At 42.1% G+C, this 21,443-nt stretch overlaps 1 protein-coding gene across 8 annotated transcripts in view; it reads right to left on the reverse strand.

The window, feature by feature from the left end:
• The window catches only part of PRIM2 (DNA primase subunit 2), a 297,212-nt gene that overhangs the window by 230,268 nt on the left and 45,501 nt on the right, over positions 1 to 21,443 (reverse strand). For all 8 annotated transcript variants that reach the window (XM_081519726.1, XM_081519731.1, XM_081519725.1 and 5 more), the window contains exons 6-7: positions 5,954 to 6,049; positions 4,355 to 4,492 (exon numbers count right to left, since the gene is read on the reverse strand). In XM_081519726.1, the coding sequence (XP_081375852.1) occupies positions 4,355 to 4,492; positions 5,954 to 6,049 (234 nt within the window). The remainder of the gene's footprint in view (positions 1 to 4,354; positions 4,493 to 5,953; positions 6,050 to 21,443) is intronic.

Raw genomic sequence — 21,443 nt, forward strand, 5'->3', positions numbered from 1 at the left:
AGAGTCGGTGATGCCATCCAACCATCTCATCCTCTGTCGTCCCCTTCTCCTCCTGCCTTCAATCTTTCCCAGCATCAGGGTCTTTTCCAATGAGTCAGTTCTTCACATCAGGTGGCCAAAGTATTGGAGTTTCAGCTTCAACATCAGTCCTTCCAATGAACACCCAGGGCTGATCTCCTTTAGTATGGACTGGTTGGATCTCCTTGCAGTCCAAGGACTCTCAAGAGTCTTCTCCAACACCACAGTTCAAAAGCATCAATTCTTCGGCGCTCAGCTTTCTTTAGAGTCCAACTCTCACATCCATACATGACTACTGGAAAAACCATATCTTTGATTAGATGGACCTTTGTCAGTAAAGTAATGTCACTGCTTTTTAATATGTTGGTCTAGGTTGGTCACAATTTGTCTTCCAAGGAGCAAACATCTTTTAATTTCATGGCTGCAGTTACCACCTCCAGTGATTTTGGAGCCCAAGAAAATAAAGCTTGTCACAGTTTCCATTGTTTCCCCATCTATTTGCCATGAGAAGATGGGACCAGATGCCATGATCTTCGTTTTTCCAATGTTGAGTTTTAAGCCAGCTTTTTCACTCTCTTCTTTCACTTTCATCAAGTGGCTCTTTAGTTCCTCTTCACTTTCAGCTATAAGGGTGGTATCATCTGCATATCTGAGATTATTGTTATTTCTCCTGGCAGTCTTGATTCCAGCTTGTGCTTCCTCCAGCCCAGCGTTTCTCATGATGTACTCTGCATGTAAGTTAAATAAGCAGGGTCACAATATACAGCCTTGACGTATTCCTTTCCCAATTTGGAACCAGTTGGTTGTTCCAAGTCCGGTTCTGTTGCTTCTTGACCTGCATATAGATTGCTCAGGAGACAAGTAAGGTGGTCTGGTATTCCCACCTCCTGAAGAATGTTCCACAGTTGGTTGTGATCCACACAAAGGCTTTGGCATAGTCAATGAAGCAGAAGTATGTTTTTCTGGAACTCTCTTGCTTTTTCAATGATCCAATGGATGTTGGCAATTTGATCTCTGGTTCCTCTGCCTTTTCTAAATCCAGCTTCAACATCTGGCATTTGTCAGTTCCTGTACTGCTGAAGTCTGGCTTGGAGAATTTTGAGTATTGCTTTGCTAGCGTGTGAGATGAGAGTGACAGCAAATAGCTCTGAAGTTATGCACTAGACTTCAAGCGCCCAAAAAAGTGCAAAAGAAAACCAGCCTCAGATTAACAGACAACACCACTGAAAAATGTGTGTATGTTTAAGATATTATCACTTAAGTGTCTGTTTTTGACAAGTCTCTTAAAAAGCATTGATTATGGTACTTATTTAAGTCACCATCTCCAATTTCACCCAGTAGTGTTAACCTAGCACTGCTTTTAGTACTTAAATATAAAGACTTTCTTCTACATTGCCCTCTACTGACACAAAATTCCAATTCAGAACAGAAATCTATGGGTTTTATTTACCACAGTCACCACTAATTCTTAATGGTCATACATGACATCCATCTCCAAGGGAAAAAAGGCACAACCTTGAAGAAACAGAGGTTGTTCACAAAATTAGTCATCTCACCATTAGCATTATCAGAAGCAAGAAAAAAATGACAAAATTAACCATGAGTAGAAACAAATAAAAACCTACTCAAAGATTTAAATATAAGACATGACACCAAGAAACTCCTAGAAGAGAACACAGGCAAAACATTCGTTGAAATAAATTGTACCATTGTTTTCAGTTTTTAGGTCAGTCTCCCAAGGCCATAGAAATAAAACTAAAACAAATGGGACCTAATCACCCTTATAAGCTTTTGCACAGTAAAGGAAACCATAAACAAAACAAAAAGGCAACCAATGGAATGGCTGGGAGAAAATATTTGCAAATGATGCAAAGAATAAGGGCTTATTCCAAAATATAAACAGCTCATATCACTCAATAACAAAAAAAAACAAATAACCCAATCAAAAATGGCAGACCATCCAAACAGACATTTCTCCAAAGAAGACATACAGATGGCCAAGAGCCACATGAAAAGATGCTCAACATCACTAATTACTAGAGAAATGTGAATCAAAACTAGAGTGAGGTATCACCTCAAATCAGTCAGAATAGCCATCATTTAAAAAGTCTACAAAAACAACAAATGCTGAAGAGGGTGTGGAGAAAAGGGAATCATTCGTGGGACTGTAAGCTGGTACAGCCATTATAAAAAACAGTATGGAGCTTCCTCAGAAAACTAAAAATAGTATTGCCTTATGAGCCAGCAAACCCCCTCCTAGGTATATACCCAGAAAAACCATAGTTCAAAAAGATATACGCACCTCTATATTCACAGAATCACTTATTTATAGTAGCTTAGAGATAGAAACCACCTCAATGTTTACTGACAGATGAATGGATAAAGAAAATGTGCTATGTATATGCAATAAAATACCACTCAGCCATTAAAAAAAAAATGAAATAATGCCAGTTGCAACAACATGGATGGTTGCTACAGATTATCATACTAAGTGAGGTAAACCAGAAAGAAAAAGACAAATAGCATGTGACATCACTTTTATGTGGAATCTAAAATATAACACAAATGAACTTATCTAGGTCAAAGCCAAAGAATGTTCAAACTACCGCACAATTGCACCCATTCCACAAGCTAGCAAAGTAATGCTCAAAATCCTTCAAGCTAGGCATCAACAGTATGTGAACCTAGAACTTCCAGATGTTCAAGCTGGATTTACAAAAAGGCAGAGGAACAAGAGATCAAATTGCCAACATCTGTTAAACCATAGAAAAAGCAAGAGAATTCCAGAAAAACATCTACTTATGCCTCATTGACTGTGCTAAAGCCCTTGAGTGTATGGATCACAACAAACTGTGAAAAATTCTTAAAGAGACAGGACTACCAGATGACCTTACCTGCCTCCTGAAAAATCTGTATGCAGAAGCAACAGTTAGAACCAGACATGGAACAACAGACTGTTTCAAAACTGGGAAAGGAGTATACCAAGACTGTATATTGTCACTCTGCATATTTAACTTTTATGCAGAGTATATCATGTGAAATGCTGCACTGGAAGAATCACAAGCTGGAATCAAGCTTGCCAGGAGAAATATCAATAACCTCAGATATGCAGATAACACCACCCTTATGGCAGAAAGTGAAGAGGAACTATAGAACATCTTGATGAAAGTGAAAGAGGAGAGTGAAAAAGCTGCCTTAAAACTCAACATTCAAAAAATGAACATTCAAAAAATGAAGATCATGGCATCCGGTCCCACCATTTCATGGTAAATAGAAGGGAAAACAATGGAAACAGTGACAAACATTATTTTCCTGGCTCCAAAATCACTGCAGATAGTGACTGCAGCCATGAAATTAAAGACGATTGCTCCTTGGAAGAAAAGCTATGACAAACTTAGACAACGTATTAAAAAGCATACATCACTTTGCCGACAAAGGTCCATATAGTCATAGCTATGATTTTTCCAGTAGGGATGTATGGATGTGATAGTTGGACCATAAAGAAGGCTGAGCACTGAAGAACTGATGCTTTTGAACTGTGATGCTGAAGAAAACTCTTGAGAGTCCTTTGCACTGCAAGGAGATCAAACCAGTCAATCCTAAAGGAAATCAACCCTGAGCATTCATTGGAAAGACTGATGTTGAAGCTCCAAGATTTTGGTCACCTGATGGGAAGAGCTGACTCACTGGAAAAGACCCTGATGCTGGGAAAGACTGAGGGCAGGAGGAGAAGGCAGTGGCAGAGGATGAGATGGTTGAATGGCATCACCAACTCAATGGAAATTAATTTGAGCAAACTTCGGGAGATAGTAAGGACAGGGAAGCCTGGCACGCTGCAGTCCACTGGGTTGCCAAGTGTTGGACACTACTGAGCGACTAAGCAACAACAAATGAAATGGAAACAGACTCACAGATACAGAGAACAGCCTCGTGGTTGCCAAGGAGGGCTGGACTGGGAGTCTGGGATTATCAGACACAAACTACTACACACAGAATAGATCAACATCAAGGTCTTACTGTATAGCACAGGGAACTATAGTCAATATCCTGGGATCAACTATAATGGAAAAGAACATAACAAAGAATATATATATGCATAGCTGAGTCACTTTGCTGAAGACCAAAATTAACAGAACACTGTAAATCAACTATACTTCAATAAAATAAATTTTTTAAAAAATTGAAATCTAGGAGTTCTATAAGTAACAGAAGCAATCTCAATATCATTGTAATAATTATATTATTTTTTAAGAAGTACAGAACAAATCTATCAAGAGTATGTAATTGCAAACATGAACATATGGAAATGAAGTGAATATGGAAACTAAATACTTACAGCCAAAGCCTTGGACAGTTTGGTTCTAAACTCATTCAGGATGATCGCCACAATATCCTTGTGTGGTACATAAGCAAAGCCATTTTCCAAATAGACTTTCCTTCCTCGAAATAAATCCAGAGCTTCAGCAAAAGGGATCTGAATTCAGAGTGAAACACAGAAAATAAGTCAGTACCTGTCGTTACAAAACTCTCCTAAAACTTCATCAGTAGGGAATCTAAACAAAATGCCTCCTATGAAAAAGTCATCAGTGCCGGTAGATCAAAAACAAACAAACAAAAAAGCAAGATCAATTTGTACTCCTTGTGAGTAAACAACAGCATTAGGAAGGAGTGCCAGGCCAAAAAAGGTTTTGCTTCAGAGTAGATCTTTCAAAAATGAACAAGCCAAGTTAGAATGGTTTATTTCTATTCTTATCAATTTATCACTAGAATTTCAAACTCTAACCTCAAGCCCTCTAGGTACATCGCACTGCCCTCATACAACATATTCCACATTTTTTTCTGCATCAGGTAGAATCTAATGTATATACAGTATGCTCAGTGCTAACAATTGCTAGTAAGTAAACTAGTTCCAAATTTCTTCATCTATGTTTCCACTCTTTCTCCACAGGACTATATTAGAAAAGTTAATCTCAATACTAAGAAATGGAAATAATAATAAATGTCCAGCATTGCCTTTAAAATAAGTATTTGCCAGTAAACAATTTTTAAAAACTGAACACTATTCTACTTACATTTTTTTTAAGTCTTATGAACTACCATAAAATTTTAAGAGATGAGCAGATTATGACAACAGTATTAATAAATTGAAAAAAATCATCCTTACTCTTCAATAGTTTTTCTACTTCTTAAAAATGAGGCAAAAAATTAGGTAAAAAAAAGAAAAGAAAAGAATCCCCAAATAACCTATTGGCTCAAGTTTTATGGAAGAGTTAAATGTATATGGCCATAATTCTTCAGTGTATTCAATGACACCACATAATAATCAGATCATGTGTTTTTGCAGAAAGTTTCTGATTAGTTTACATATTTGTACATCTAGCACACAGTCCCTGCCCTGAAACCATTCACTGCTTGATTGAGGCAACAAGGCGGACCTGCGTGGCAGTCCAGCAGCTGCAGAGAGCAGCAGTGACCCAGCTCAGTATGGGGTCACACAGGACACAAGGAGGCAGGAAGAGGGATTGTTTCCATAATCCCGGGAAGGACGGGAGCAGGAAGTCTGAACAGGTGGCTCCAGCACAGGCTCTTCTCTCGTGAGGCTGAGCACTTCAGTACATGTCATGACGCTTGCCAGATCCAGAGCACGGGCAAGGGGTGGGGACCCTGGGGGCTCTTTAGCGCTGCTGCCCCATGAGAAACGCATCCCCCGCCGCCACCCTGCGTGTGAGAGGCAAGGCTGTGCACAGGGAGGAGCGCCTGGCCACAGGCCGTTCAGCGCCCAGGCAGGGCCTGGTGTTGGTGCAGCGCAGCCCTGAGCAGAGCAGCGGGTGAAAACAATATCTGAGCAGGAGGGGAGAGGCTGCACCCGAGAGGCTGCACAAATGCACCAGTTAAACACGACGGAACCTATGAAGTGCTCTAAAAGTGCACCTACCTTATAGACTGACTCCAGCTCCAACTGAGTCCCACCAAAATTGGGTGATGAAGCCACAATATCCTGTTCTCGGAGAGTCTTTTCCTCATCACTTATCTAGAAGGAAACATATTTTATATCATTTAAAAATTAAAACTGCGATCAGTTTCAATAAAGTACTTCCTGTCCTAGTGAAGATTCTATACTTTAAAACTCTTGAAACCCTGATATCTCAAATCACTCCTAATACAATTACTAGGTGATTTTATAATCGTTAATGTATTATAATATGAAAGAAAAGAAGTTATAATAAAAATTAAGGTAATACAGACAAAAAATGAACATTACCTCAATGTGGAGTTATGTTAATTTATTAAAATACCTATCTGAACTAAGAGTGGAATTTTCTAGCCATATAAAACAATTTCAAATTTAAATAAAACACTAATTTTTGTAAGAACAACTATAGTCTATTCAGTTCAGCTCAGTCGCTCAGTCGTGTCTGACTCTGCGACCCCATGAATCGCAACACGCCAGGCCTCTCTGTCCATCACCAACTCCCGGAGTCTACCCAAACCCATGTCCATCGAGTCAGTGATGCCATCCAACCATCTCATCCTCTGTCGTCCCCTTCTCCTCCCGCCCCTAATCCTACACAGCATTAGGGTCTTTTCCAATGAGTCAACCCTTTGCATGAGGTGGCCAAAGTATTGGAGTTTCAGCTTCAACATCAGTCCTTCCAGTGAACACCCAGGACTGATCTCCTTTAGGATGGCCTGGTTGGATCTCCTTGCAGTCCAAGGAACTCTCAAGAGTCTTCTCCAACACCACAGTTCAAAAGCATCAATTCTGCGGCACTCAGCTTTCTTCACCATCCAACTCTCACATCCATACATGACCACTGGAAAAACCACAGCCTTGACTAGACGGACCTTTGTTGGCAAAGTAATGTCTCTGCTTTTAAATATGCTCTCTAGGTTGGTCATAACCTTCCTTTCAAGGAGTAAGCGTCTTTTAATTTCATGGCTGCAATCACCATCAGCAGTGATTTTGGAGCCCAAAAAATAAAGTCTGACACTGTTTCCACTGTTTCCCCATCTATTTCCCATAAAGTGATGGGATCAGATGCCATGATCTTAGTTTTCTGAACGTTGAGCTTTAAACCAACTTTTTCACTCTCCTCTTTCACATTCAAAACTGAGAAAGGAGTATGTCAAGGCTATATATTGTCACCCTCTTATTTAAATTATATGCAGAGTATGTCATGCAAAATGCCAGGCTGAATGAATCACAAGCTGGAATCAAGACTGCCAGGAAAAACATCAATAACCTCAGATATGCAGATGACATGATCCTAATGGCAGAAAGTGAAGAGGAACTAAAGAGCGTCTTGATGGAGGTGAAAGAGGAGAGTAAAAAGCTGGCTTAAAACTCAACATTCAAAAAACCAAGATCATGGCATCCAGTCCCATCTGGCAAATAGATGGGGAAACAATGGAAACTATGACAGACTTTATTTTCTTGGGTCTTCAAAATCACTGTGGACGGTGACTACAGCCATGATATTAAGACGCTTGCTCCATGGAAGAAAAGCTATGACAAACCTAGTTAGTTAGTGTTAGTTGCTCAGTTGTGTACAACTCTTTGCAACCCCCATGGACAGCAGTCCACAAGACTCCTCTCTCTGTCCATGAAATTCTCTGGGCAAGAATACTGGAATGCGTTGCCATTCCCTTCTCCAGGGGATCTTCCTAATCCAGGGATCCAACCTGGGTCTCCTACACTGCAGGCGGATTCTTTATTGTCTGAGCCACAAGAGAAGCCCAAAAGGCATGTTGCCTCCCCATTGGGGAATCAAACCCCAGTCTCCTGAGTGACAGGCAAGGATACTCACCACTATACTAACAAAAGCAGAGACATCACTTTGCTGACAAAGGTCCATATAGTAAAGCTATGATTTTTCCAGTAGTTACGTACAAATGTCAGAGTTGAACCATAAAGAAGGTTGAGCACCGAAGAACTGATATTTTTGAACTGCGGTGCTGGAGGAGACTCTTGCGAGTCCCTTAGACAGCAAGGAGATCAACCCAGTCAATCCTAAAAGAAATCAACCCTGCATATTCACTGGAAGGACTGATGCCGAAGCTCCAAAACTTTGGTCACCTAAAGCAAAGAGCTGACTCACTGGAAAAGACCCTGATACTGGGAAAGATTGAAGGCAGGAGAAGGAAGAGGATGATATGGTTGGATGGCATCACCGACTCAATGGAGATGAGTTTGAGCAAACTCTGGGAGATAGTGAAGGACAGAAGAGCCTTGCGTGCTATGGTCTGTGGGGTTACAAAGAGTTGTACACGACTTAGCGATTGAACAACAAAGATGTTTTGGTTTAACTCTGGCATATAATTTGAATTGAGACTGGAATCTCAGGAGTTAAATGCATTTCTGTACACTAATAACTATCAGAAAGAGAAATTAGGCAAATCTCATTTTGCATCAAAATAAAGACAATATCTGGAAATAAATTTAACTCAGGAGGCTAAAGACCCGTACTCTGAAAACTATGAGACAGTGATGAAAGAAAATGAAGACAATATAAGCAATTGGAAATACATTAGATGATCATGGGATGAAAGAATAAATATTATTAAAATGTCCATAATACTCTCAAAAATCTACAGTCAATGCAATCCCTATCAAAATACCAAAATACCAAAAAAAACCAAAATGCCAAGAATAGCATTTTTCACAGAACTAGAATAGCCCTAAACAGTCCTAACTAGAATAAGTCCTAAAATTTGTGTGGAGTCACAAAAGACCCCAAACAGCCAAAGCCATTTTGAGAAAGAAAAACAAACTTGGAATGAATATCATGCTCCTGATTTCCAACTGTACTACAAAGCTACAGTAATCAAAATAATATGGTACTGCCACAAAAACAAATAGATCAGCGGAACAGAATGCAGAGTCCAGAAATAAGCCCACACTTTTCTGATCAATTAATTTACTACAAAGGAGCCAAGAATTTACAACGGGGAAAGACAGTCTCTTCAATCAATGGTGTTGGGAAAACAGGACAACTACATACAAAAGAATGAAATGGCCATTTTCTAACACCACATACAAACTGAAAATGGGTTAAAGACTTTAATGTTAAGACCTGAAAGCATAAAACCCCTTGCATTCCTATATACTGACAATGAAAAAACAGAAAGAGAAATTAAGGAAACAACCCCATTCACCATTGCAAGAAAAAGAATAAAATACTTAGGGATAAATTTACCTAAAGAAACAAAAGACCTATATATAGAAAACTATAAAACACTGATGAAAGAAATCAAAGATTACACAAACAGATGGAGAAATAAACTATGTTCATGGATTGGAAGACTCAATATAGTGAAAATGAGTATACTACCCAAAGCAATCTATACATTCAATGCAATCACTGTCAGGATACCAATAGTATTTTTCACAGAACTAGAACAAATAATTTCATAATTTGTATGGAAACACAAAAAACCTCGAATAGCCAAAACAATCTTGAGAAAGAAGAATGGAACTGGAAGAATTAACCTTCCTGACTTCAGACTATACTACAAAGCTACAGTCACCAAGACAGTATGATACTGGCACAAAGACAAAATATAGATCAATGGAACAAAATGGACACCTTATCTTTGACAAAGGAGGCAAAAAAATACAATGGAGAAAAGACAATCTCTTTAACAAGTAATGCTGGGAAAACTGGTCAACCACCTGTAAAAGAGTGAAATAGAACACTTTCTAACACCATATACAAAAATAAACTCAAAATGGATTAAAGATCTAAATGTAAGACCAGAAACTATAAAACTCTTAAATGGAAAACATAGGCAGAACACTTGCTGACATAAATCACTGCACGATCCTCTGTGACTCACACCCCAGAGTAATGGAAATTAAAACAAAAATAAACAAATAGGACCTAATTAAACCTAAAAGCTTTTGCATAACAAAGAAAACTATAAGCAAGGGAGAAACAAACAGCAACTGAAACAACTGACAAAGAATTAATCTCCAAAATATACAAGGAGCTCATGCAGCTCAATACCAGAAAAATAAACGACCCAATCAAAAAATGGGCCAAAGAACTAAACAGACACTTCTCCCAAGAAGACATACAGATGGCTAACGAACACATGAAAAGATACTCAACATCACTCATACTCAGAGAAATGCAAATCAAAACCACAATGAGGTACTATCTCACACAGGTCAGAATGGCTGCCATCAAGTCTACAAACAATAAATGCTGGAGAGGGTGTGGAGAAAAGGGAACCCTCTTACACTGCTGGGAATGCAAACTAGTACAGCCACTATGGAGGAGAGTGTGGAGGTTCCTTAAAAAACTGACAACAGAACTGCCATATGACCCAGCAATCCCACTGCTGGTCAAACACACTAAGGAGACCAGAATTGAAAGAGACACATGTACCCCAATGTCCACTGCAGTACTGTTTACACTAGCTAGGACATGGAAGCAACCTAGATGTCTATCAGCAGATGAATGGATAAGGAAGTTGTGGTACATATATACAATGGAATATTACTCGGCTATAAAAAAGAACACATTTGAATCAGTTCTAATGAGATGGATAAAACTGGAGCCTGTTATACAGAATGAAGTAAGTTAGAAAGAAAAACATCAATACAGCATGCTGCTGCTGCTGCTGCTAAGTCGCTTTAGTCATGTCTGACTCTGTGCGACCCCATAGACGGCAGACCACCAGGCTCCTTCGTCCCTGGGATTCTCCAGGCAAGAATACTGGAGTGGGTTGCCATTTCCTTCTCCAGTGCATGAAAGTGAAAAGTGAAAGTGAAGTCGCTCAGTCGTGTCTGACTCTTTGCGACCCCATGGGCTGTAGCCTACCAGGCTCCTCCATCCATGGGGTTTCCCAAGCAAGAGTACTGGAGTGGGGTGCCATTGCCTTCTCCACAATACAGCATATTAACACATATATATGGAATTTAGAAAGACCCTATATGCAAGACAGCAAAAGAGACACAGAAGTAAAGAACAGACTTTTGGACTCTGTGGGAGAAGGCGAGGGTGGAATGATTTGAGAGAATATCATTGAAACATGTATATTACCATACGTGAAATAGATGATCAGTGCAAGTTCAATGCATGAAGCAGGGCACTCAAAGCTGGTGCACTGGGACGACCCAGAGGGATGGGGTGGGGAGGGAGGTGGAGGGGGGTTCAGGATCAGGGACACATGTACACCCGTGGCTGATTCATGTTGATGTATGGCAAAACCACAATACTGTAAAGTAATTAGCCTCCAATTAAAATAAATAAATTTTAAAAATCCAGTATGTTCTCTGACATCAGTCTCAGCAATATCTTTTGAATCTGTCACCCAAGACAAGGAAGACAAAAGCAAAAATGAACATGTGGGACTACATCAGACAAAAAAGCTTTTACAGAAAAGAAAAACTATCAACAAAACAAAAAGGCTGCTTATTAAATGGGAGAAGACATTTGTAAATTATAACTGATAAGGGGTTAATATCCAAAATATATGAACAATTCATATAACTTAATGTCAAAAAACAATTTGATTAAAAACTGGGGGGACTTCCCTGGTGGTCCAGTGGCTAAGACTCTGTACTCCCAATGCAGGGGGCTGGTGTTCAACCCTAGTCAGGGAACTAGATCCCACATGCCGTTAACCAAGAGTTTGCATTCTACAACTAAGACTGAGAGCAGCCAAATAAATAAACAGATTTATAAAAAGAAAAACAAAACAAGACTGGGCAAACGCACCAAATAGATACTTCTTCCAAAGAAGACAAACAGATGGCCAACAGGCACATGAAAAGATGCTGAACATCACTACTCACCAGGGAAAGGCAAATCGAAACCAGAGATATTACTTCACATCTGTCAGAAAGGTTATTATCAAAACCATGACAAACAATACACTGCTGGTGGGAATGCAAACTGGTGCAGCCACTATGGAAAACAGTATGGAGATTCCTTAAAAACTGAAAATAAACCTTCTGTAAAACACATCAATTCTACCCATGGGTATTTATCCAAAGAAAACAAAAACACTAACTCGAAAGATGTATGCACCCCCATGCTCAATGCAGCATTATTTACAACAGCCAAGATACAGAAGCAATCCAAGTGCCTACTGACAGACAAAAGGGTAAAGAAGACGTGGTGCATGTATACACAATGGAATACTACTCAGCCATGAACGACAGCTTTCTACTGTGACAACATGGGTGGATCTAGAGTGTATTATGCTAAGTGAAACAACTCAGAGAAAAACAAATACCATATGATCTCACCTATATGTGGAATCTAAAAGCCAAGACAAAAGAACAAACACAGAACAGGAACAGACTCATCAATACAGAGAATGAACTTGTTTTTGCCAGAGGGGTGCAGGATAGGGCAAAGGGCAAATAGGTGAGGGTAATTAAGAGGCACAAACTTCTAGTTAAGTCATGACGATACAATGTACAGGATAGGGAATATAGTCAATAATACTGTAATGACTTCATATGGTGACAGACGGTAAGTAGACGCATAGTGGTGATCATTTTGTAATGTACACAAACAATGAATCATTATGTTGTGTAACTGACACTATTATGACACTGTGAGTCAACTATATTTCATGTAAGTAAATAAATAAAGTAAAATGCTTCCTGTAAATAAACTGTTTCTAAGAACTTGTCATTTTATTAAACTAACACAGGACTGGTCTTTAGGGGGGTATACAAAACATGTAATAAAGTTAGCTAGGATATCACTACAGCACCTTACAATCAAGGTGTATTATGCCTCCCAAATTAACATCTTCCTGAAAAGAAGTATATAACAAATTGCTCTAAATAGAACTGCACTTCCAGAATGACTTACTTTTTTATTCCAGGGGTGCTCCACCTTCAGTCTGGTTAACTGTCAATCAGCAAAGACCCTGAACATTTGAGCCCTAAATTTTCTTTCCACCACTACTCACAATCCCCCACCTCAACCTCTATTTTCCACAACTATCCACCAAATATTAAGCACTTGAATGTTTCAAATGGTATACAGGGTAGTGGTATAATCTTTTTTCAGGCAAAAAATTACACAGGGCTCTAACAGTTTTGATAAAATTGTATTTCCTTATTTTATAATCATGTTGTTTTACACGCTCCTTAGTAACAGAATTAAGGATCTGGGCTGTGGTATCTTTTTCTTTTTGGTATTCTTCATCAAACCCAAGAACAGGGAGACCAGGCTTCCTCTGCCAGCACTCCTGAAAGGGTCAGGAGTGAGCTGTGGAGCAGCAAACGGCCCCACACTGAACAGGCATGTGGTAGAGGCTGTCTGTGTAGACTGCCCGTTACTCGCTCCGAGCCGAGTCCCTCTCTGAGGGGGTTACACAACTGCTACCTGCTGCACTCACAAGCAGTCACACGAGTTGCCAGTGAAATATGAGCAGAGGCAACACATGTCACTCTCAAGCCAATGCTTTACAAACACGTGATTCACTGGGTTCTCTCCTTCCTGCATCACAGCAACTGGTGAAGTTCCAAACAAAGACTGCTTAATCCACCTGAGTCATGGCACCCAAATGACACAGGGAAGGGCCACCACTGGCCCACAGGAGATGCAGAGCAGGAACAGGAAACAAAGCTTTTAGCAGTCTCTGATGCCTAGGGTCATTTGTTAACACAGCATCACCTATCTTGACTGACAAGTCATCTCCCTCCTCTCTGAATCACACATTTATCATAAATAAATTATCTTGAGCACGTAATTCCAGTATGTTTATAAATTACATACACATATCACTGTACATTAGGTACTGAAAACATGTTCGTCCACCCCCCCCAAAATGTAAAAGGAATGATATTAAAAATGTATAAGTTGTATTACTTACATCCTTCCCACACTCCCAAATGATCGTCTTGGGCACACCACTTTGAAACCACTAGGCTATTACCCTGGCCACTAAAGTAAAGATATAAACAAATGCTTTCCAGAGATTTATTCTATAAATTTTCAATCATCAATATTCATTCATGTTAATAAACAGTTTGGCCAGTTTTCTCCTTGAATCCACACAGCTCTCTCAAGCCCTGGTCCTTAAACATGGCTATACCTCAGATTTGCAGTGGAGCTTTTCAAAACTACGATCCTTTGTACCACTTAGACCTACAGATTGAAGCACAGAGGTGTGCACTTTGAAAGGTCCTATAATGACTCTGAAACATACCACTAGTCTAAAACAGTAAAGCCCAGGGAAAAAACCTTCTTTTCTAAAATAAATTTATGCTGTTCTAGAAATACTGCCATCAATTCTAGCATTTGATTTTTTTGTAGAATTCACTCATTCTGAAACACTGAGGACCTACTATGTACCAAGCACAATTTCCAGCAGATGGAATCCAGCTATTAAACAAGCCAAAAAAAAAAAAAACAACGCTGCTTTCATGCGGCTTATATTTTAATGGGGTGACACAGACAGTAAACAATGAACTATCAGGTTGTGATCGATGGTGAAAATAAAACAAAGGGATGTGCTCTGGATGGGACGGATTTATACGTCTGCTGTGTAGTCAATTAAAGCCTCTCTGGAGAAATGACACTTAATTGGAAACCTGAATGACAAGAGCATCCCAAGCAGAGGTAACAGCTCGTGCGGAAGCGATGAAGAGGAACGGGAGACGATGAAGCAGGGGCGGAGTGGGGCAGACAGGGCCCGAGGCCAGGACAGGGCTCTGTGCTAACAACGGTGCACTGAGCTGAGATTTTAGGCAGAGGGAAGCTCTGATCTGATTTACACCGAGATTTAAAGCTTGCTCTGCTGGTGAATGGAGAAGGGATTGCGTTTTAAGGAACTGTACTGAGGGAGAAAGAGCTCTACCGTCAGTCGGCAGTAGGGAAAGGATACAGGCCTCAACGAGAGGAGCACATCAGGAAAAACACAAGTGGGCACAGCTGGGGTGTGTCTGGGAGGCAGCAAGATGGAGGGTGCAGAGACAGACTCCCGGGTGTGGGGCTTCAGCCACGGGACAGACGCGGACACCACTTACTGACTCGTCTTTTTCTTGATCCGCATCCTCCACTACCATTTATATTTTGTCTCTATACCTACTTATCACATGTGCCTTGTTGCAAGTCACCTCAAATCCTTTGAGGGAAGGGGCATGGCATCAATAAATACAAATAAATGATTTCAAGTACCAGTTTTTCTTAAAATGGAAAATGTCTATATAGCAGGTAAAAAGTAATAATCCAACAATATTAAAACTTCTAGTTTTATTAATATTAAATATTAATATTTAATATTATTTACTACAAAATTAATTTAAAATATTGATAGTAAAAACCTAATAGAAACAATGGGAAGACTGTTTAAAGTATCCGGTGTATAACAAAACAATTAGGAATCATTTAAAATGAAGTTAACAATTTGTGGGAAAAGCAATACTGAAAGCAATTATCATGATGTTAATAGTTTTCACTATTTTTAATAAACATTGGTCCTACATGGATAGTAAACACTGTGATCTGTGGAGGGCATGTATTTCCCAAACGCCCTGTGACCGATTCATCACCCCTGCTGTGGGGACTGAGGATGGCAGCCAATGCCTTGACTCTGCCACTGAGAGCTGAGATCTACCGGCCTCCTCATGACTGCACTGCCCTGGGGCTGCCTGACCAACACAGCACGGAATGGGGGTGCCACGCCCCTCCAGGCTGCATCTCTGCATCTCTGAGGGACTGACAGCTTCCATCTCTTAGAGTCCTGGGCCACCAGGAAAGAAGTCCACCCCCCTCACCTGCAGGACGCCATGGAGAGGATCCCAGCATTGTCCAGCCTCCTAGAAGTCCTCACCCAGCACAACGCATGTGTGAAGCTGCCCTGGACATCCTAGACCAGACTGGCTCACGGAGCCCCATATGACACTATGTGAAGCAGAAGAAATGTGCTGTTGAGCCCAGTCTGAACCCCTGAGCCTCAAAACTGTGAGATATAATAAAATGGAATTGTTTTAAAACAGTAGGGTTAGGATGTGGTTTTAAGTTTTAATGTTAGTTTTCAGAATTGTTGTTTTAAGCTTGTTGACATATGTTACATAGTAATAAATAACCAGGCTTCCCTGGTGGCTCAGATGGTAAAGAATCTGCCAGCAATGCTGGAGAACCTGGTTCGATCTCTGGGTTGGGAAGATCCCTTGGAGAAGGAAATGGCTACCCACTCTTGTATTCTTGCCTGGAAAAGCCCACAGACAGAGGAGCCCGGCTGCTACAGTCCATGGGGTCTCAAAGAGTCGGACATGACTGAGCTACTAACCAGAACACTTATCTACCTAAAATAAAAGTTCATTTAAAACATTTTTTTTTACTTACAATCCAATTCTTACAAAATACTTCCTTCATTTAAATGTCCAGAAGAGAATCAAATAAAGGGAAATATGAAAAAAATTAAACTGTTAATAATTGGTAAATCTCTAGGGGAAATCTTCACTTACAAATTATTTGTCATTCATTTATAGTTGCCCAAAACATATAAAGTTAGAAAAATGAATAATAATTTAATATCCTAACATTTTAATTAGTATGTTGATATAACTTTGCCAACATGATCCATGTAAAAATCAATCATCTGCTTATTTTATTACTGCCTTTTTCTTTAACAGCATAGGCACATTTGGAATACACTAAAATTTATACCAAAAAAGAAAGATTAATCACTTACACTCAAGCACGTATCTTCTCTCCTAGAAAACAAGCCTCTTAAAAAAAAAAGCTGGGTAATTCGTACAAGACTTCTTTAAGTATCCTAAATAAAACAGCAGTCAGTCCTGAGTTGGGCATAACAAGCCTAGACACACATGCAAGCAGTTCAGTCTGAAAGGATGGATCAGGAAAGCATTCCACTCACCCTTCCCCACCCAGCAACACGCCTACAGCACCTTCGAGGAGCTGGGGACAGTGCCCACAGGTGACAGGAAGAAAACTAAGGTGCTATTTGTAAACAGTGTTACTCAACCACAGCAAGAGCTTACGCAAGACAAGCTGACTCCACCAACAGTAACACTGGAAAGCAGCAGCAACTCACAGAGAAGGTGAGGTGATCTCCTGCCAGCGCACAGGAAGGCAGACGCTGCTCCAGGGCCAGTGTGTCCCCAGGCCTGGGGGTCTCCTGCCAGCGCACAGGAGGGCAGACTCTCTTCCAGGACCGGTGTGTCCCCAGGCCTGGGGGTCTCCTGCCAGCACACAGGAGGGCAGACGCTCCCCCAGGACCAGTGTGTCCCCAAGCCTGGGGGGCAGGGGTGAGGCACACACCCCGGGGCGGCCGGGTGAGGGGAGGGACACTCTCCCAATGGCCCGGGGGCAGGATGCCCGAGGCCCAGTGCAGACGGAAGGAAGCCCATGCAGCGGTGGAAGGGAGGTGACAAGGGGTCCACTCCAGGAACCTGCCTTCAGAGACCAGCACAGAACAGCCGCGGACACACCCGAAGGGCACCGATCCACCACAGGGCAGTGGCTGTGGCGGAGGTCTGGATTATCAGTGACAGGGCGGCCAGGCAGCTCTCACAGCATCAAATCCTGAGATTTATTATGAGCAGCTTGATGCCACTGAAAGGGCCAGAAACCCAGGAAGCCACGTGGAGCACAGAAGACGGAAGAAAGTCACTCCCAGTTAATCAGCCGCAATTAACCAATCAATCCCACTTGCTCTCTCACACACACACACTCCACCCCAGATCTGAACTGGGGAGCAGGACTCAACAGTGGCCACTTGATGGGCTGAGTCACTCCTAGGCTGGTGTGGTCTAGGAAAATGCCAGTAAATATAGCAAAATATAAAGTAAAGTAACAATGGGTAAACAACACATTATGTAGTAAATGATGCTGAGTACATAGAAAGCAATGCTAAGAAAATTTATTTAAAAATTCATCTCTATCCCTGAGACCAAAAGTAAAAATATATTACAAAAGACAATGGGTTAAATATAAAAGTACTGAACCTTAGTGAAATTAGTGGCAGAGAAAAATCAGATTATATTATTCCACCCCAGTTAAGTTCAGTCGCTTAGTGGTGTCTGACTCTTTGAGACCCCATGGACTGCAGCACGCCAGGCCTCCCTGTTCATCACCAACTCCTGGAGCTTGCTCAAACTCATGTCCATCGAGTCGATGATGCCATCCACCCATCTCATCCTCTGTCATCCCCTTCTCCTCCTGCCTTCAGTCTTTCCCAGCATCAGAGTCTTTTCAAATGAGTCAGCTCTTCGCATCAGGTGGCCAAAGTATTGGAGTTTCAGCTTCAACATCAGTCCTTCCAATGAACACCCAGGACTGATCTCCTATAGGATGGAGTGGTTGATCTCCTTGCAGTCCAAGGGACTCTCAAGAGTCTTCTCCAACACCACAGTTCAAAACCGTCAATTCTTTGGCGCTCAGCTTTCTTCACCGTCCAACTCTCACATCCATACATGACCACTGGAAAAACCATAGCTTTGACTAGATGGATCTTTGTTGGCAAAGAAATGTCTCTGCTTTTTAATATGCTGTCTGGGTTGATCATAGCTTTTCTTCCAAGGAGCAAGTGTCTTTTAATTTCATGGCTGCAGTCACCATCTGCAGTGATTTTGGAGCCCAAAAAAATAAAGTCTGACACTGTTTCCGCTGTTTCCCCATCTATTTGCCATCCCCCAACCAACCGGTTAAAAAAGCCTGAGTCAGAAACCTAGAGCCAGAACTGAAACAGCTTTGACCAAAGTTCTCAATGAATCTTTTGCACGATTATCTTCACATATGTCCCTTGTCCTTGCCCTTAGTACCCAAAGCCCAAACCCTCCAGAGACCCCATCGTGCTCCCAGTCTCTCTCATCTCTTTCGCCCGGCCCTCTACAAGCCCCCCAGTTTTGGCACACCCACGCTGAGCTCACACCCAAACATCTCCCACTGCGCCCTCCTAACCAGCCGCCTACTCCCTTCCCAGGGCTCCTGCTCCACCTAAGTCACATAGACTCACCCCACCTCCCCCGACTCCAGCCAGCACCTCCCCACATCACTCGAGGCCCCAAATGCATCAGCCCTCCCCACGGAGACCCCCGTCCCAGTTCTCACAGGACTTAGGGTTTTTCAGGACGTGGTATTTTCAGGGCTAAAACTAGGAGAGACAGAATCCAAACCCCAACTTTGCTGACCCAGTATCAGCTCCCTTCTTGCCACTGTCCGAAGTGCCTCTCATACCCACGTGAAGACCAGAACGTTCCAGGCTCACGGTCCCAGCCCACTGCCCACCCCGCTCCACTTCAGCAGCCCGCGGCCCACACACTCTCCCCAGCCAGACGCCTCGCCCACCACTCACGGCCCGTCGTCCCCACTGCACGCGGTCCGTGGGCCCATCAAAGCCTAGTCTATCCCAGGTCTAGAGCCCCGCCCTGGCTTCCATTTTCGTCCCCCAAGCGCTCTGTTCCCCAGTGATACCAGCCTATACGACTCCGCGCCACCGCCACCTTCATCACTCCGCGCCACCGCCACCTTCATCACTCCACGCCACCATGACTTTCATCACTCCGCACCACCACCACCTTCATCACTTCGCGCCACCATGACTTTCATCACTCCATGCTACCGTGACTTTCATCACTTCGATTCTGCACATATTTTCTAGATCTGAAATGTCCTTCCATACCCTGCTTTTCTACAGTAAAATGGCTATGCAGGTAATGTTATCTACACAGAGTTTCCCCCAATTTCATCAACAAGTTACTCTCCTTCCTGTGCTTAAACATGCAGTGTTACAGTATTTACACACGGTAGCACAAGCACGTGTGTATCTTCCTCACCACAACACAAACCTAAGCAAAGATATAGGGGCTTTCCCTGTGGCTCAGCAGTAAAGAATTGGCCCGCGATGCGGAAGACACAGGAGATGTGTGTTCAGTTCCTGGGTTAAGAAGATCCCCTGGAGGAGGGTATGGCAACGCACTCCAGTATCCTTGCTGGGAAAATCCCACAGACCGAGGAGCCTACTGGGGTCACAAAGAGTCGGACACGCTGAAGCAACTGAGCACACATTCGCAAGCAGAGATGAACGTGTGATGTTCATACTCCCAGCTTCTGTCAGAGTAACCCCGTAAGACGTTTACCGACTAGAATGTACAAACTATAAAACGTGACGATGTTCAAACTGAAGAAATACAGAAAAAGAGAATAAGTATTCTGTATAGTAAAACTTCAAATGACTAAAAATTTTTGAGAGCATATAATAAAATAATTCATCACATGATAAAAACAGATAACTCACACAAGAGGTCATAAGAATTCATAAATGAAAAAAGATGTTCAATTTTCATAGTAATCAACGACTGACTACTCAAGAGGTTACTACAGTAGACCAATGAGCAACGGTAAGGTAATCCAAGAATTAGGATACTGTGATAGAAATGGGAGAAAAAGATAAGCGGTAAGAAAGATGGAAAGGAAACCGCCAGAAATGAAAGATACAGGATCATGCCGGGTGAAAGCATGGCCAGTGTCTTTATAAAGACGGTTTTCCTGACACAGCTGCTCCAGATGCGCACATGGACTGTTCAGCAAATTAAAGCAACAGCCCCCTGGAGAGCGGTCCTCTCTGCGCCCAGCCTGCACAGAGGCTGTCCGGCCCCCACTGGGGAGGCGGTGTGCTTACAGTCCCAACAGCAGGGAAGCCGACAGGGGCTCCTGGCTCCAGCCGTGGGCCCTTGGTCAGTTTCTGATTTCTTAAGTTACTCAGATCTACTCACTGAACACAATGAAAAATACTGGATAAACCATTAAAAAATAACTAGTTTAAGAGCACTAAAAAACTGACAGAACAAGGGAAACTGCCAAGCCAAATTCTGAGGACACCTGAAACCCAGGAGAACCAAGGCCACTTTTACCCTCAGGGCATTAGCCATCTGCTTGTGCTTCAGAACCACAGCCTCAAGGGGCAAGGCGGCAAAAGTCAAGATTAACACCCGAGGACCACAGTCTCCTGAAGGAGACCCTGACCCTCCCAACAACCCAGGGGAAGAATGAACTAGCGTGACTCACCGTCCCCCCCCCAACGACTGGAGAATAGGAAGCAGGCTCTCCAGGCATGAAACAAAGACAAGAAAAGGGCAGGAACACAATCTGGAAAAGCTGCAGCCACTCCAGCCACATGGCACGCACACATGCAGAGCGCACCCAGGCCAGGAGGAACGGCGCTAAGATGACTAACAAGAGCCCCTGACCAGTGACACCCCAGGACTGTCAGAGGCCACACACCGCCTCTCAGAGAGCACCCACCCTGGGAACACCCAGAATCGTGTATGGGCAACAACCAGGCACAGAAAACCAGGTTCGTGGAAAGCAAGGCAGCACAAGTTAGAGATAAGCACAACCTGCAACATTTAGAAAAGAGAACAACAGATTTTCAAATATCAGCAAGGAACAAGAATCTATAAATCTAACAACAGTTCTTTAGAA

The sequence above is a fragment of the Giraffa tippelskirchi genome, chromosome 8 (assembly GCF_054371585.1).
Source record: "Giraffa tippelskirchi isolate mGirTip1 chromosome 8, T2T-mGirTip1v1.2.pri, whole genome shotgun sequence".
Classification (NCBI taxonomy): domain Eukaryota; kingdom Metazoa; phylum Chordata; class Mammalia; order Artiodactyla; family Giraffidae; genus Giraffa; species Giraffa tippelskirchi.